This window comes from Chiloscyllium plagiosum, chromosome 24, assembly GCF_004010195.1.
Source record: "Chiloscyllium plagiosum isolate BGI_BamShark_2017 chromosome 24, ASM401019v2, whole genome shotgun sequence".
Lineage (NCBI taxonomy): Eukaryota > Metazoa > Chordata > Chondrichthyes > Orectolobiformes > Hemiscylliidae > Chiloscyllium > Chiloscyllium plagiosum.
The window spans coordinates 55802859-55819990 of record NC_057733.1 but is presented as its reverse complement, the minus strand read 5'-3'; the positions used below and the strand labels follow the sequence as shown (position 1 = coordinate 55819990).

The following is a 17132-nucleotide window of genomic DNA, read 5'->3' as shown; positions in this document are numbered from 1 at the left end:
TGTCCAGCAGGCTAAGATAAAAGGTAGGGAGGAGGGACTTGGGGGAGGGATGTTGGAAATGCAATAGGTGGAAGGAGGTCAAGGTGAGGGTGATAGGTCAGAGTGGGGTGGGGGCAGAGAGGTCAGGAAGAAGATTGCAGGTTAGAAAGGCAGTGCTGAGTTCGATGGATTTGACTGAGACAAGGTGGGGGGGAGGGGAAATGAGGAAACTGGTGAAATCCGAGTTCATCCCTTGTGGTTGGAGGGTTCCTAGGCGGAACCGTCGTGCTGTTGTGGTCTGGCGATGGTGAGTCCAAAGACCTGCATATCCTTGGTGGAGTGGGAGGGGGAGTTGAAGTGTTGAGCCACAGGGTGGTTGGGTTGGTTGGCCCGGGTCCACCAGCTTTAAAAGACCTCTGCTAGATTACCATCAGGCCACAGGCTTTGATCCCCATCCATCTGATCTCTTGTTCCATCAATGGAGGTCCACCATAGGTTTTACCATGATACTGGCCGAGAGTATCAGCTGTCTCGGTAAATTTACAGTCAAGTTGTTAGAAATGAAATGGCAGTCATCCTCAACACAGATACGCCACCTTGAGTGAAATGGACTTTGCCCATTTGACCTTGGTCCATATGTGGACTTGGTGGCCTCAAAAAAAAATTGTTGGGATTTCTCAAGGATTAAAGATTAGTCATCTCAGTAGGAATTCTTCAGCATAGTATCTAGGCACAGCCACTTCAGCTGATTCAATGACCTTCCCTCTGTCAAGGTCAGAAATCTGTGCAATTATCAGCAAATGCCCAATGTTCAGCATCATTCACAACTTCAAGTATTGAAGCAGTCCGTGCCCATCTGCAGCAAGACCTGGGGAAGATCCAGGTTTAGGCTTAGAAAAAGCAGCAATTCATAATTAAGACAACTGCCAGTCAATGACCAACCACAACAGGACCTGATCATCACCTCTTAACATTCAATCACATCAACATCCTATGGACCTACCACATGAATAATGTGACTACAAGAGCTTGTCAAAGGCTAGCAACCTGCAACAAATAACTCACCTCCTTACTCCCCAAGACCTGCCACCATCTAAAAGGCACAAGTCAGGAGTGTGATTGAATACTGCCCACTTGCCTGAATGAGTGCTACTCTAACACTTAAAGGGCCTGACACCATTCAGAACAAAGAATCCTGCTTGATCAAATGCATAAATATCTCTCCACTCAATTAGCAGCAATGCGTACCATTTAGAAGATATGTGTGCAGAAATTGACCAACACTTCTACATCAGGACCTTCCACTACCCACAATTATTACCATCTAGAAGAGTAGCAGGGCAACACAACCTGCAAATTTTCCTCCAAACTCACCATCCTGACTTGGGAATGCATCGCTGTTCTTTATCCAGTGTTGCTGAGTAAAAATTATGAAACTCCTCCTTTAAAGCATTGAGCATGTACATCAGTGGTGGTGTTCCCATTTACCTGCTGTCCTTGTCCTTCCAAATGGAAGGAGTCGCAAGTTGGAAAGCGCCGTTTAAAGGAGCTCTGGTGAATCTTGCAATGCATCTTGCAGGCAGTATATATTGCTGCTACTCAGTGTCAGTGGAGAAGGAAATGCCTGTGGACATAGTGCCAATCAAGCAGACAGCTTTGTCCTGAATATTGTCAAACTTCTGAAATGTTGGAGCTACACCCATCCAGGCAAGTGGGCTGTGCCTTGTAGATGGTGGACAGGCTTTGGTGACTCAGGAGATATGTTCCTTGCTGCAGGCATCTTGCAACTTCATCGGACGGAATTTCAGTGACCAGTCGCATGGACTCAGTGGCCCAGCGTGGTGGTCTTTTGTTGGTTTGTGGCAGTCTTGGTTCAGTGTGGCCTCAGTGTAGACATCCGGTCTTGAGAGGATTCCTTAAAGTGCAGTCCCACTATGCCTAAGCACTTACTGTCATGCTTGAACGTTCAACTTTATTTTCTCTACTTTAAATTAAGGTGTCACTGTACTATAATCATTCAATTTTTCACTTTTAATTTTGTTGTTTCTTTCCACCTTAAGAATCTGTACAAATGCAAGGTGCTACACTTTGGAAAGGCAAATCAGAGCAGGACTTATACATTTAATAGTAAGGTTCTGGGGAGTGTTACTGAACAAAGAAACCTTGGAATGCAGGTTTATAGTTTCTGGAAAGTGGAGTTGCAGGTAGACAGGTAGAAGGTGGCATTTGGTATGCTTGCCTTTACTGGTCAATACACTGAGTATAGGCGTTGGGCAGTCATGTTGTGGCAATACAAGACATTGTATTCCAAAAGTGGCCTAAACAATGTAATTCCTGTAGCATAGAAACCAGAATTATGTTGTGAAATTTGAAAGGGTTCAGAAAAGATTTACAAAGGATTCTGCCAGGGTTGGAGAATTTGAGCTAATCGGGAGAGGTTGAATCAGCGGGGCTGTTTTCCCTGGAACTTTGGAGGTGGAGGGTGATCTTATAGAAGGTTTATAAAATCACACAGGCATGGATCGGGTAAATAGACAAGGGCTTTTCCCCATGGTGGGGCATCCAAAACTAAAGAGCATAGGCTTTAGGTGAAAATGGAAAGATTTAAAAAGGGACCAAAAGGAACAACTTTTTTCACACAGGGTGGTGCATGAATGGAATGAGCTGCCAGAGGAAGTGGTGTGGAGGCTGGTACAATTACAACATTTAAAAGGCATCTGGATGGGCATATGAACAGGAAGGGTTGAGAGGAATATGGGCCAAATGCTGGCAAATGGCTCTAGATTAATTTTAGAAAAACTGGACAGTGTGGACAACTTAGACTGAGGAGTCCATTTCCATGCTGATACAACTTTGACTCTATGGCACTTTGTGCGGTGACATTATACACTTTCACTGTACTCCTGTATTTTGTGCTTGAGTACACAAAGTAAAATTAAAAAAAAAATCAATTTCTAGCCTCTGGCCTACTCTTCCAGCTACTGTATTTATGTCTAGTTAAGTGGCTACAAGAGGTGGTCAGAGGCTAGAAATTCTGCAACATACGAAGTCACTTGCACAAGAGTGTTGAATCCTTAATTTATAGAATCATAGAATCTACACAGTCTCCACTGCCTGCTCATCACTTGTGATATTCACTTACCAGTGAAGCCATTGAAACCTTAATTATTGAGGCTACTCCTCCTGTTCTAACATTTCTGCATCTTTCCCCTGGACCTTACAATATGGTGCCCTTAGTTCCCAACCATGATAGTATTCAATATTTGAATAATGCTTTATCAAGGTCAGGTCGGTCAGGTCAGGTCAGGTCAGGTCAGGTCAGGTCAGGTCAGGTCAGGTCAGGTCAGGTCAGTCACAACTCACTTCTGTAATGCATTTTGTTTTTAACCAATGTTTAGATCTAGGCTGTAATGAGTTCTGAAGCCTGAACAGTAAAACATTATCTATTAGCACTGACACTCCTTTCAGAGACAGCTGCCAATTCACAGGAACATATAGAACAGTCATAAATGTTGCAGATAAAAAACAGCAATAAATCATAGCGCTTTAGCTCAAGTGTTGTCTGTCTGATAAATGTAAAATCACCACTTATAAGGACGATCAAACTTTTGAATAAGTATGCATCATCTTACAACCATTGAATGAAGGGAGTCAAATGTGCCAAACATTGTCACACTATGTTGATAGTAAAGCATTAGGTCAATTATAACAGAAGTGAAGAAAGTTATACAGAAGTACAATTTTATGCACTTGTAGAGGTGAATCATGCATTGTGCGCTGGTCAGGTCTGGGGGTTTCATGCAAGGGTGATTATTGTTTAATCATAGCTCACTGTCTTTAACAAATCAGACACCATATCAAAGCAGGACTTTATTTTATGAAAGGAACTCATCAAGACAAAGTTGCAATCAGAGATACTTACAATCCCCATTCCTGACTCACTAAGCACAGGTCCACGTACACAGTCACTATAATCAAACACTTTCAACTAATGTTTCAACTCACTATTGTCAATAATCAACTCAGGACCAAACTCATAATTATCTATTAGCATACATAGTGCAAGACCCCAGTTTCCACATCTTTCCCCATTCAGGGAAAGACTACAAACTTACCGAGTCACTGACATGGGGACAAAGATCAACAAGCTTACTGCCATCACTGGTACTCATTGAGCATCTAAAAGAGGAACAGACTATCATTTAATACATTAAGTATGGGCTATGTTAGTATTAACTGGGATCATTAAAGTAGAATAGACCTAAATACAAAAAGAAAAAAAAAAAAAGAGTATTGAGAAACAGCATTTTGTTAAACATAGAACATACCCCTAACATAGGATTAAGAGGAATAACAGAGCAATTGATGCATAGAATCATAATAGCACTTCTCAACGGAGTCAGAGATTATGGATTTAAGTCTAAATCCAGAAATAAGACTGTGATCTAGATTAACACTGCTAATAGAGCACAGGGATAGCTGTAGTCAGGAGATGCCATTTCTGTTGAGATGTTAAGAATCAAGGGCATTGTTTTTTGTTAGGTACATGTGAAAGAAACCATGGCATATTTCAGAAAGTACCAAGTTCTCTTCTATGCCCTAAACAATATTTAACCTTCAAACAGAGTATCTGATCGTTTATCCCATTGCTATTTATGGAACTTTGCTATGCACAAATTGGTGAGTTTTTCCCAAAGCTATACTTAACATTTCAAGAGGTACTTCACAATTGCAAAGTACTTTGGGATGCCTTGAGATCATGAAAGGCACTACAGAAATACAAATTGTTGGTTACAAATTCCAAATGCTTTTATGAAATATTTGTCACACCAGACCGTCTTTAATTACATTGTACCTGGCTCTGTGCAATGAATGGAGAAAAAAATTAAAATAGATTCGAGGCTTCCCAAATATTAACAGTTAACTGCAGTAAAGTAAAATAAAGCATATGACTGAGAAAGGAAACACTTGTTCACACCTCCTGGTAGTGTCAAAGACACACAATTGCACACTTGAAGGCTACTAGATAAATTGTGAATGTTTCAATGTATTGCGTTAAATGGAAATGAGGAAAGAAGGGCAACTCCAAAAAAAAATTACTTTACAATAATTCTCTTTCTTTATTATCAAAGGGGCTAAATCTCCTTGTAGAGTTCAATATGTGCAAGATGCTCTGTAGTATCCTTAGATTACTACATAGCAGTGTTTAGAAACTACGTTCACGACAGTGGCAACATTCTGCCCTATCTTTGCAAAGCAAAGAGGATGGGCAATAAATGTCAGTGTGGTTGGCTATGACAATATCCTAAACTGAAAAGGTGAATCAAATGCTTCTATTCAAATATAATACTCAAATCATTTAAACCAGATATTTACACACATATTTTATCAAATTTATCATTGAACTTCACCATTCATCTGCAAACTGAATTTCATGGTTTTGGTCTAGATCGCTGAAAGTCAACTGGATAATACTTCTACGTAATTAAACCCACTATAAAAGACCCAAATCCAAGGACAAGTCACTCTTTCCATAGCCCCATTTTACACAACTATGCAACGCTGTACACAATTCATATGAAAAAGTATAAGTGATACCTGGCTCCGTTTGATAGTTTTAGGATAAGCTGGGCCACAATGTTGTCAACCTTTCCTAGCCAGCAATCAAAGGCTATGTAATCACCATAGACAAATGGCTGCAAAAGAACATTCAGTATTTAATACATTTTTAAAAATAGTTAGTTCTGATTTAGTGTTACCCCTTGTTTTAAAAAAAATGCATTATGCCACATAATCATGCATTCCAAAAGCAGCTTGGTGAGTCAGCCATGTTATTTAAGAGCACAAGATATTGTACAAACAGATGTTTAATTCCAGGAATAGCTTCTGCAGACTCAGCGGTATTGCTGAAGGGGCTAGGATTTGCAAGCAGGTTGAAACAGTAGTTAGCAGCGGAAGTTGCAGCAAAAAGCCAAAAAGACTAAGCTTAGCAGGAAATTGAAACATTTCAGGCCCATGGGGAAAGAAAAAAAGGAGGGAAACTGGACAGGTTAGTCAATCTTTTTCTAAGAGTCAACATAGGTATGATGGACATCATTCTGTGCTGCATGAAACCACAAAGGTAAAACAGGATGGGGCTGATGGTGGACAGATTCAGATTCAGAAGGTGAATAGGCTGAGGAAGACACATTTAAGGAATTCTCCATCTAACATCAGGGATCTGGAAGGTCAAATCTTGGAAGGATGCAGTTTATCAAGGTGGTTAACAAGGCATACAGAATCCCAAATTTCTTAAACAGAACCATAGAGTACAAAAGGAAAATTATCAACTACCTTTAGAACATTGATTCAGCTGCAATTATAGTAGTGTCCAATTCCAGGTACCCAACTTTTGGAAGGACATGAAGGCATTAGCAAAAAAAAAGTTCAGGAAACAAAACTAGGCAACAATTGGTCCCGAGGATAAGGGACTTCAGTTGCATGAATAAACTGGGCAAAACGAAGGATATTTCCTTAAAGAGGTTAAGCACATTTGATTGGAGTATTAAAAATCTGAGGGCTTTAGACAGAATGGATAGAAATAAATGGTTTCCATTGTTCGAATTGTTGACAATCAGAGGTCAACAAGTTAAGTGATTTGTGAAAGAATCAAAGATGACAAAAAGATAGTTATGAAAGTGATTACAATCTAGAATGCATTACTTTGAGAATTGTATTGAAGGCAGTGATTTGTTGGTTTCAGAAGCAAGGTGGAGAAGAAGCAAAAGGTTAAAAGAAAATGCAGGATTACAGGGCTGTAGGGGTTTCCAACCAGCTAAATTTTCTTGTAGGACATCTGTACTGGAGCCATTCCACAACGGATGGATGCTTAAGTCTAAGACAAAGTAGCAAATGCTGGTTTGGGGTGCATTAGGGTGGGGTGGGGGTGGTGGAGAGGATAATGGTAATGACAGTTCCATTCTAAATTTGCATTGTAATGTACATCTCAAATACTGCTTTCCCCATATTCTCATCTCCAGCCACAGAATTCTTCAGCAGCACTCTGTTCAGAAAAAGTTCCAAACCCATTCTCTTAATAGCTGCTGAGCTTTGCAGCTGACAACTACCCCATAGTCTGGTACTGCAGTTGGGTCTTTGGACCAGGCTGTGCTTAGTTACACGCATTGTGCAGAGGTTGGGTAGGGCAGCAATACTGCAATTAGGGAATAATTAGCAATGAGCCAAGGACCCAAATCAGCAGTCCCAAATAGTACGGAACTCTGGGATTTACCTGGAAACGAAATTTTAAAAATTCCAGGAGAATGACAATAGTTGCACTTAGCTTAGGGATCCAGCTTGAAGAAATCAGGCAGACAAAAGCATTACTTAAGCTAATCGAGTGAGAAAAGTGGAACATTTCACAGGACAAAGTGACACTTCAATATGCACATATACATTTCTGCTAATACTTCTGTGTCTGTATGCTCCTTGAGACTAAAGTTTGAGAAACAAGGAAACACTGAGTTAATTCAAAAGATGATAATTACAATGGAGATCCAAATGTTAATTTGGTTTCTAGAAAAGTTCTTTAAAACCTGAAAACACTTTGCTATTCTATAAAATACAAACTTGTACAATGAAAGTGCTGCTCAATCTCTCTCAGATAAAGGTATTATAATGAATCTAAAAAGTATTAATATCACTAAAGTATTGATATTCTTTCCTGAAACAGAAGTATCAACCTAAATGTCTTCACAGATGTATCTCAAACCCAAGATGCTGCTCAAAATCAGTGACACATCCTACACAAGGAGTGTCCATGACTCCCCACATAGCACAGGATGGCATTTTCCTTGGTCAAACTGCCCTGCCAATGACAACTTTAGTTACTTTACTTACTGTTGAGCCTATGCTGGTCAAAAACCACCTTTTATAATCCCATTTGCCTGCCCTTGGTCCACAGCCTTGTAAGCCTTCACATTGCAAGCATACATCTAAATATTTCTTAAATGTTATGAAGGTTTCTGTTTCTACCACCCTTACAATTACTGGAGTTCCAGATTCCCACCACCTTAACATTCTCCTTATATCCCCTGTAAATCTCCTGCCCCTTACCTTAAAGATATGCCACCTAGTTACTGATCCCCCCACAAAGAGGGAACATTCCTTCCAGTCCTTTAATTTCCAAGGAACAACCCCAGTCCATTATTGTATAATTTAACTGAAAACAGTGAATAGTAGAAAATAGAAACTCTTCCCTCTTATTCACAAATCTGCTTCTTTTCCTACATCTCACTTTCCCTGTGCTATTTTAGAAATTTACATTTTTCAAAATGACTGCAGCTGAAATAGTCCCCCAACTGGAGTTGCCTAACCATTCATGACTCTCCTGTGATGTCATTCTTACTTTCTTCACCCCTCCTCACATTGTATCAATCAAGTCACGGTTCTCTTTCCCATTATTTTAGATAGTGGGGACAGTCTCTGGGTTCACCTCTGTCACTCAATAGTGGATAAGAGGGGTTTTACAACACTTGATGTTTGTTGTCATGGCCACAATAACTGGGACTAGCTTTATATTCTAGACTTATCAAATAGATTCAAATTCCATCAGCTGCCATGGTGGGATTTGAATCTGTGCCCCAGAGCACTAATATGGGTCTCAGGATTGATAGTATAGTCACATTACCACTACAGTGTCACCTTTACGATTATATAAAGGAATGCTCTACCTACAACAAAAAAATTCAGCATTCTCAAAATCAGTCAGTTCTAAAAATATAAATCAATGCAAATTTAGGAAAAAATGACAATCATGCACCCAAATATGCTGCAAGTCTCTGCTGTTGACTGGATGAAGAATGTAATTTGTTCCCAGAATCTTCAAGGTGCACTCCATATTCACATCAATCACTGTTCCACATTGATTATCCTGTAACAAAATTCAGACAAGATTGGACAAAATCTACATAATTGCAATATTTCATTATTTCAAAAGAATTGTTAGGTTAAGTAGTTCTCACTGAAATGTAACAAAAAAGTACAACAAAGCAAATTATAAAGCATTTACTGCTACTTCAATCTCATTACACAAAACTAATGTCCTGGATTTTAGAACGAGCAACAAATCGGGCAGTGATTGTACAAAAGTGATGAATCTTGTCATCCCACTCCTGACTCTGCAGCACTACGACTATTAACAGAAACAGAGGGCTCAGTCATAGCACTGTAGAGTCAGATGTGGAAAGACAGAACACTACTTTCATATTACATTAGCTGCCATTTGCAAGTTTAAAGGTTGAAGTGTGAATGTTGGTGACTGAGTGGGGTGTCACAGTGATTGCAGATTCTGGCCTCGCCAGTACTACTTCTTCCTATGTACAACTAAAGCGCTAACATCAATAGCTCCCAAAAGCGAAATTTCAGAAAAATATACGCATTTTGCAAATTGGAATATCCTCTTGGCAATTAGGAGTTGGGACCTGCATAGGATTTCCTTCTTTAGCTCCTCAGCACCAAAACTCATCTGTCACTGTTCAAATCCAATCACTTAACAGTCAAATTTGGGACCTTCTAGGCTAAAGAAAAGAATCAGAATGATACCACATGAAGGATATTTGGCTCTCATGCCAGTGGCTCAGATTTTCAAAACATTTTACATACTTTGCTGTCATCCATTTTAAGTCAGCAAGATTGACACACTTAATATTCCTCATGAGATTGCTGTTCTGGTCAATAAACAATGGACAATGGAAAGGAACAGAAGAAAATCACTGAACTGGTTATTCAGGACGAATGAAGATGATTATCCAGATTACCATTCCCTGTCATTAATTTATGCACCTAATCTTCCTGATATTTCCTGTCATTTTATTTCTACCCAATCCCCTCACCTCTAATTACATGGCGTTAAGAGCCACATAGTACAGAACTAACATTGATGTAGAATGCCAAGATCCCTTCCAGGAATTACATTGATGTATCAACAACTTTTGCCAACAGTCTGAGCACACCACAATTACTGTTCTGGCACCTTCTGAAAAACATACAGCTCTTTGGCCATTGTGGAAACTGAACTGAACTCAATAGTCCAGCACCATAACTACACGAGGCAACTAGCAGGTGCAATGGGCTAGAATTGATGCTTTCACTTGCAAGGTCCCCATAGATCACAATTCTGCATGAAGGGGAAAGGAGGAGGAGAAAAATATACTGATGGAGGAATAAATTGATCTTAGCAAGAAACCAAGAATATGAAATCTGGGGCTGGAAGGAAGCTAGAACATTTCAATGTCATTAGCAAAAAATGGAGAAAAACAACTTACAGCATTTTTTCCCATACGTCGAACCAGGTCACGTGGCATCAGTGAACGGTCTTCGAGCTTCAGCTGTGAAGGAATAACAAAGGAAGTTGGTCACTATACGGATCATCACATAAACTGACCTGTATAGATTAATCCATTATGCAATACGTGAATTACAGAGGCATTAGTTGGATCCAAAAGGTCATAGTTACTTTTAAAAGTACCAAAACAAAAGTACCAGGACTGAAGTTAAAACATGTAGAGCTAAGTCAATCGCTTATCCAAGTAAATGATCATGTTTGCTGACTATATGCATATTACACTTCATTACTCTGGACAGGGACATAAAGGTTTGATAAAGCATTCACTCCAGATGCAGTTTCAAATTATCTGGCATTACAAACCTTTATATTAGTGTAATGTAAAATCAGTGCAGATTTTCATCCCAAAGTTGACAAGCAATTGATAAAATAAACTGAAACTGTAATCACAAGCAGAAAACCCCAAATTCTGATTGAGTGACGAATAGATGACAACATTAATGACATCAGACATTCCTAAGTCAAGGACCATTGTACGTCATTCATAGATATGATGAACAAGGGACCCTACCAGAATGATTTAGTGATAGGGAAATAAAACACTTTCACTTGTGCATACAGCACTTTCAGATACAAACAAGGGACCTAGTACTGATCCTTGTGGCATGTCACTGGATACCAGCCTCAAGTTACACAAATCACCATCTGTCTCCTATCACAAAGCTAATTTTGGATCCAACCTGCCAAGTTACCCTGGAAACCAAAAGGTTTTTATTTTCTTTATTAGTCTCCCAGGTGGAATCTCGTCAATGGCTTTGCTGAAAGCAAAATAAAACTACATCAAGTGCCTTACAATTATCTATACACCTGGTCACCTCCTTGAAAACTTCCACTAGAAGTCTTAAGTATGACCTCACCCTAACAAAGCCATGCTGACTTTCCTGACCAAACCTTGCATCACCAAGAAGTATTTTCAGAATTTTCTCCAAGTTTCCCTACTACTGATGTGCGACACACCAGTGTGTAATTCCCTGATTTAACCCTATTACCCATACACAGACCACCGTGTGTGAGAAAAAGCTGCCCCTTAGGCCCCTTTTAAATCTTTCCCTCTCACCTTAAACCTATCCTCTAGTTTTGGACTCCTCCACTCCAAGGAAAATACTGTGGCTATTCACCCTACCCATGCGCCTCATGATTTTATAAACCTCTATAAAAGGTCACCCGTCAGCCTCTGTCGCTCCAGGGAAAACAGCCCCAGCCTGTTCAGCCTCTCCCTGTAGCTCAGATCCTCCAACCCTGGCAACATCCTTGTAAATCTTTTCTGAACCATTTCAAGTTTCACAATATCATCCCGACAGCAGAGAGACCAAAACTGCACGCAGTATTCTAAACGTGGCCCAACTAATACCAGTACACATCCGCTGCCCTATAATACGCTGGGCATTAAAGTAGAGGCCATCCAGCTTCACCTTACTCCCTTGAAACTCAACATGGCTGAACTTTCTCTGCCTTGGTTTCTTTAGTAAAATATGCCATGTTCTTACCACTATATCCCCTCCCCAGCCAAAATTCCTCAACAGCACAAGAAAATGAACTCATATCATCCAGTTCCACATTCAACAAACAGTCCCAGTAAGACTGGAATATAAAATCCTCCCTCCTGTAACTACTCTTGAGCGACGTATTCATATATCATTCTCCTATTTCAGTGTGCACGAGTATGTGACTTCAGGCCCTGCTGTTCAGTTAACTGTCTAGTTCCCTAAATTCTTGATGCAACACCTCAGCCCTCATTCTACCTGCTTATCACTACCTCGGTCTTATCACCATTTCCCTACAAAACACCTAACCTTGGCACTAGACAACCAGTTCACCATCACGGAGTCATGTCTGTGGAAATGCCTCTCTATTCCCCGAACAAGTCCCTTATGATTGCTCCTACTTCCTTCTTTCTCTGTTCCTGTACAACAGGTCGATTGAGGTGCCAGAAGCTTGGTTCCATCTGCTCTCCCTTGAGCAACCAGCACCCTCAGCAGCTTTGAAAGGTGAAAAAAAACAATTTAAGAACAGGATCCCAGGAGATTCCTGCATTACCTGCCTGGTGGTCACCCATTCCTTCTCTTTCTCCAGTCCCTTGAACTGTCCTGTGACCAACTCATTCAACGTACTATCCACAAAACTCAGCTGCACAGATTGCCAAAGTGCCTCCAGCTCAAGTTTTTGCAGTTGGTCATCTAGGACACCAGCAAGTTACTTGACTACCCACATGACAGGTCACATTCCACTCTGCTAACTTTACGTCATAACTTGAACTTCATCCACATCGAACCCAGACTTTGTAATCAAGCCTGCTGACAAGAGTAGTGCTGTTGTTTTCTGGCAGACTAACCGTTACATTAGAGTTGAGCACTAGCTCTCAAATACTTCCTCCTGTCTCCCCCTGCACCATGGACCCACCATGGAATACCAGGCTATTGTGTCCGTAATAGTCACTAATCTCATTTCACCTGGTATTCTGTCCTGACTGCCTCAAAGTTCACAGTCCAACCATACATGGCTTGCTTCTACCTCCTTTCCAACATCCGCAAACACGACTGCCCAGGCAGACCCTTTTTTTTTAAAAAAAACACCCACTCCTGCTCCAGAGAACTCATGTATTCCTACCTTGTTGCGATTTTTTTTCTCCCCTTGTCCAAGCCCTTCTGGCTTACACCTGCAATTCTTCCGACAATGTCAGTTTACAGCTTCAGCTGCTTCCTTTTCACTTTGACATACAAGCCCTCTACACACCCATTGCCCATCACAACGCTCAGCGTTTTCCACTTTTTGGAACGAAGGCTGAAGCCATCCCCAACCCCACCACCTTCCTCCTCTGCCTGGCCGAGCTCGTCCTCATCCTGAACAAGTTCTCCTATAACTCCTCTCACTTTCTTCATGTCAAAGGGGTGGCCGTGGGTGCCTGCATGAGCTCCAATTGTGCCTACCTTATTGTGGAACATTTGTTGTTCCTGTCCTACTCCAGCCCTCGCCAATTCCTCTTTCTCCAGTACATTGATGACATCATCAGCATTGTTTCCCTCTCTTGAGCAGAATTGGAAATGTTTATCTATTTCACTTCCAACTGTCACTCCATTCTCACCTTCACCTGGCCCATCTCCGAGTTCTCCCTTTCTCAACATTGGTTCCCATTTCTGAAGATAGGCTGACCACCAGTATCCATTAGAAACCCACCAACTCCACAGTTATCTTGACTTTACATCCTCACACCCTGCTTCCTGTAAAGAATGTATTCCATTCTCCCACTTTCTTGATTTCCATCGCAATTGTTCCAGTGGTGCTAGCTTCTCCAAAAGGGCCACCAAAAATGTCCATCTTCTTCCTCAACCAACAATTCCCCATCATAGTGGTTGACAGGGCCCTCATGCATATCTGACCCAACTAGCACACTGGAAGCCTCAACAGCTCTCTTCCTCCTACAGCAATAGGGTCACCTTCACCCTCATTTACCATCCGCCAACATCCCAAGGATCTTTACCTCCTTTTTCCACTACCTCCAGCAGGATACCACCACTAGACATATTCCCCTCCCCTCCCTTCTCAGCCTTCCACAGGGACAATTACCTCCTGGATATCCTAATGTACTGCACCTTCAATCCCAATGGTTCCACACACCTCCCCAGTACCTCCCCATGTTGTACTTTGTGGTTACACCTGCCCATTCATTCCTCCTTCCTCATTATCCAAGACCCCAGAAATATTTCTAAGTAAAAGAGCAAATTTTCTCAGCTTCACTCAATTTAGTCTACAGTATTTGCTGCTCACATGTAGTCTCCACTACACTGGGAAGGCAAAGTGTAGACTGGGCAAGAGCTTTGCAGAACACCTTTATTGTGTCAGTAAAATACAACCATGAGCTTGCATAGCTTGCCACTTCAACACGGCACTGTGTTCCCAGACCAACATCTGTCTTGGGCTTGTAGTGCTCCAGCGAAGCTCAGCACTAAGTGGAAGAACACGAGCTAATTTTCTGCTAGAGAATCACGCAGCTTTTCAGATTCAATACGAAGTTCAACTAATTTAGGGCTTGAGCACCTTTCCCATGTCCTTACCCCAGCCTCCACACATCAGGAGCAAATTACTGCACATGCTGCAATCTGTACTGAAAACAATAAAAGCTAGAGATCGCAGCTGGTCAAACATCCGTGGAAGGAGAGAGCAATGTAACATTTCAAATCTAGATTACTCAGAGCTGAAATGAAGCATGGAGTGGAGCAACATTTATACTACAGTAGTGGTGGATTGAGGGGGGTAAAGGTGTAGAGTGCTGGCGGAGAAGGGATGTTGATAGTTCAGATTAAGTTATGGGAACGTAAGAACAGTACAACAATGGTGTGTCCAACTGGCAGAAGAAATAGCAGACAGTCCCACTGGATTTTGAGGTGGAGGAGAGTAGGAGGACATGCTGACAGAACGTGAAAACTAAAAGGAAGGGAAGAAATGGGAGTTGATTCACAGTTTGAAGGTGTTGAACTTAATATTAAGTACAGAAGGCTGTAAAATGCCTAGTCTGATGATGAGACATTGTTCGTCCAGGTTCACGCTGCGATACACTGGAGCACTGCAGCATGCCAAGGACAGGCAAGTAGGCACGCAAGCAGGACGCGGTGTTAAAATGACCAACTACAGAAAGATTGGGGTCATGCTTGTGCACAGAATGGAGATGCTCTTCAAATTGGTCACCTAGCCTGTGGTTAGTTCCTCCAGTGTAGAATAGGCCACATTGGGTTCAGCAAACACAGTACACAAAATGAGGTGGTAAAGGTGAAACGTTGCTTCACCTAGAAAGAGTCAGGATTTCTTTGAGCTTTAGTATGCTTCCTTTGAGCAAGTCTAAATGAGGTTCTTCCTCTTGTTTCGATGGAGAGTTGGAGAAAGCAATATTTAGGACTCTATGATTCTATGATTGGGGAATGATATCACATGTCAGAGATATCTGCTTTGACACGTGAGCGAGAGTGTGAGGTTAATCCTGCAAGCTGCTACAGCTTCTGTCTTGTCATTCTGTCGCATGAGGTCTGTATTAAACTATTGCTGGCCCAATCAGAAGGTTAATACTGTACTGAGCTCTCCCAAACCTACAACGGGTGCCAACTAAAGAGTCAAAAAGATCGTCTTGAGACAAAATTTCCCTGAATACACCCGGGCGATGTTGCTTTGTTTGGACACAGCATCGCTGAAAGTAACACTGTTGCATACACTTATCTCCACTGGAATTCCTTCTCCAATCTCGCCGTATTCCAGTTTGCCTTTACAATTACCTTTAAGACAACTCTAACCTAGTTTTTGATCAGCTGTCCTATTATCTCACGAGAGTTGGTGTCATACTTTGTTTTTACAACACTTGTGACAAACCTACAAGAGATTTATTACAAAGGCATGACAGAAACAGTTAGTTAATGGTAATGCTAAGTATACACATGACTTCAGCCATCAATAGTCACCCTGTTAATAGAATTTCTGCATTTTCAATGACAAATCACCAAAAGAATTGAAAAATCATCAAAAGAATTCTAGATTTTACTCACCTATTGAATAAGCACATTGACCTCATGCAGTCAACCAAACATTCACCAATGAATTCTGCTATGCACAGCTTTTATATGCCAACTCGTACAGACTGCCCTGCTACATCAGCATCATTTATTGACACTGCAAACGTTTGACTATTCAAGTTAATCACATAGCAATGGAAGTGGCACAACATGGTGTTCAGGGAAAATAGAGAAGGAAGAAATGTGGAGGGTGGCAATATAGATTAAGAGAACATCAATGATGGAGAGAAATGTCTCAGCGGGGTCAATGGCAAAGTCTTCTTGGTTACAGCCAAGAAACGAAAAAAGGTTAATGGGAATAAGAAATAGCTGGCCCCTTGAGCCCGCTCTGCCATTCAGTAAGATCATGGCTGATCTTTTCATGGACTCAGTTCCACTCACCCGCCTGCTCGCCATAACCTTTAAGACTTTACGGCTCAAAAATCTATCTTTGCCTTAAAAACATTTAATGAAGGAGACTCAACTTTTTCACTGCGCAGGGAATTCCACAGATTTACAACCCTTTGGGTGGCGAAGTTCCTCCTCAACTCAGTCCGAAATCTGCTTCCCCTTATTTTGAGGCACTGCTCCTCAGTTCTAGTTTCACTCCCCAAAGGAAACAGTGTCCCTGCCTCTATCTTATCTATTCCCTTCATAATTTTATAGATAGAATTATAGAACATATTCTTGTAGAATACAAGGCACCAGCTCACAAGAAAGACTGGAGAACAAATTTGCAAGGAAATAAACAAACTATAAATAGTTATCTCACCCTTAACTATTCAACTATCTAACTGTTAGACTGAGGAAGCTTTAGTGTAAGGGCAGAAAAATCACTTAAGTACCAAGGACATTTAACTCCATTCAAAACTGATTTTTTTTAAAAAAAAAGAGGGCTGATAAAACCAAAAAATGCCTCAAATGAAAATCAAATGGCTGTCTTAAGAAACCTTGTAGCCTTACATGTAGAACATAGAACATAGAACAATACAGCACAGAACAGGCCCTTTGGCCCACGATGTTGTGCTGAACATTTGTCCTAGCTTAAGCACCTATCCAATTGCCGCTTAAAGGTCACCAAAGATTCTGACTCTACCACTCCCACAGGCAGCGCATTCCATGCCCCCACCACTCTCTGGGTAAAGAACCCACCCCTGACATCTCCCCTATACCTTCCACCCTTCACCATAATGTTATGTCCCCTTGTAACACTCTGTTGTACCAGGGGAAAAAGT

At 41.2% G+C, this 17132-nt stretch overlaps 1 protein-coding gene across 4 annotated transcripts in view; it reads right to left on the bottom strand.

Moving 5' to 3' along the window:
- LOC122562329 ((E3-independent) E2 ubiquitin-conjugating enzyme UBE2O) overlaps window positions 1–17132 on the bottom strand; it is a 161442-nt gene that overhangs the window by 116736 nt on the left and 27574 nt on the right. For all 4 annotated transcript variants that reach the window (XM_043715203.1, XM_043715202.1, XM_043715200.1 and 1 more), the window contains exons 2-5: window positions 10284–10346; window positions 8780–8890; window positions 5578–5675; window positions 4095–4158 (exon numbers count right to left, since the gene is read on the bottom strand). In XM_043715203.1, coding sequence (XP_043571138.1) covers window positions 4095–4158; window positions 5578–5675; window positions 8780–8890; window positions 10284–10346 — 336 coding nt within the window. The remainder of the gene's footprint in view (window positions 1–4094; window positions 4159–5577; window positions 5676–8779; window positions 8891–10283; window positions 10347–17132) is intronic.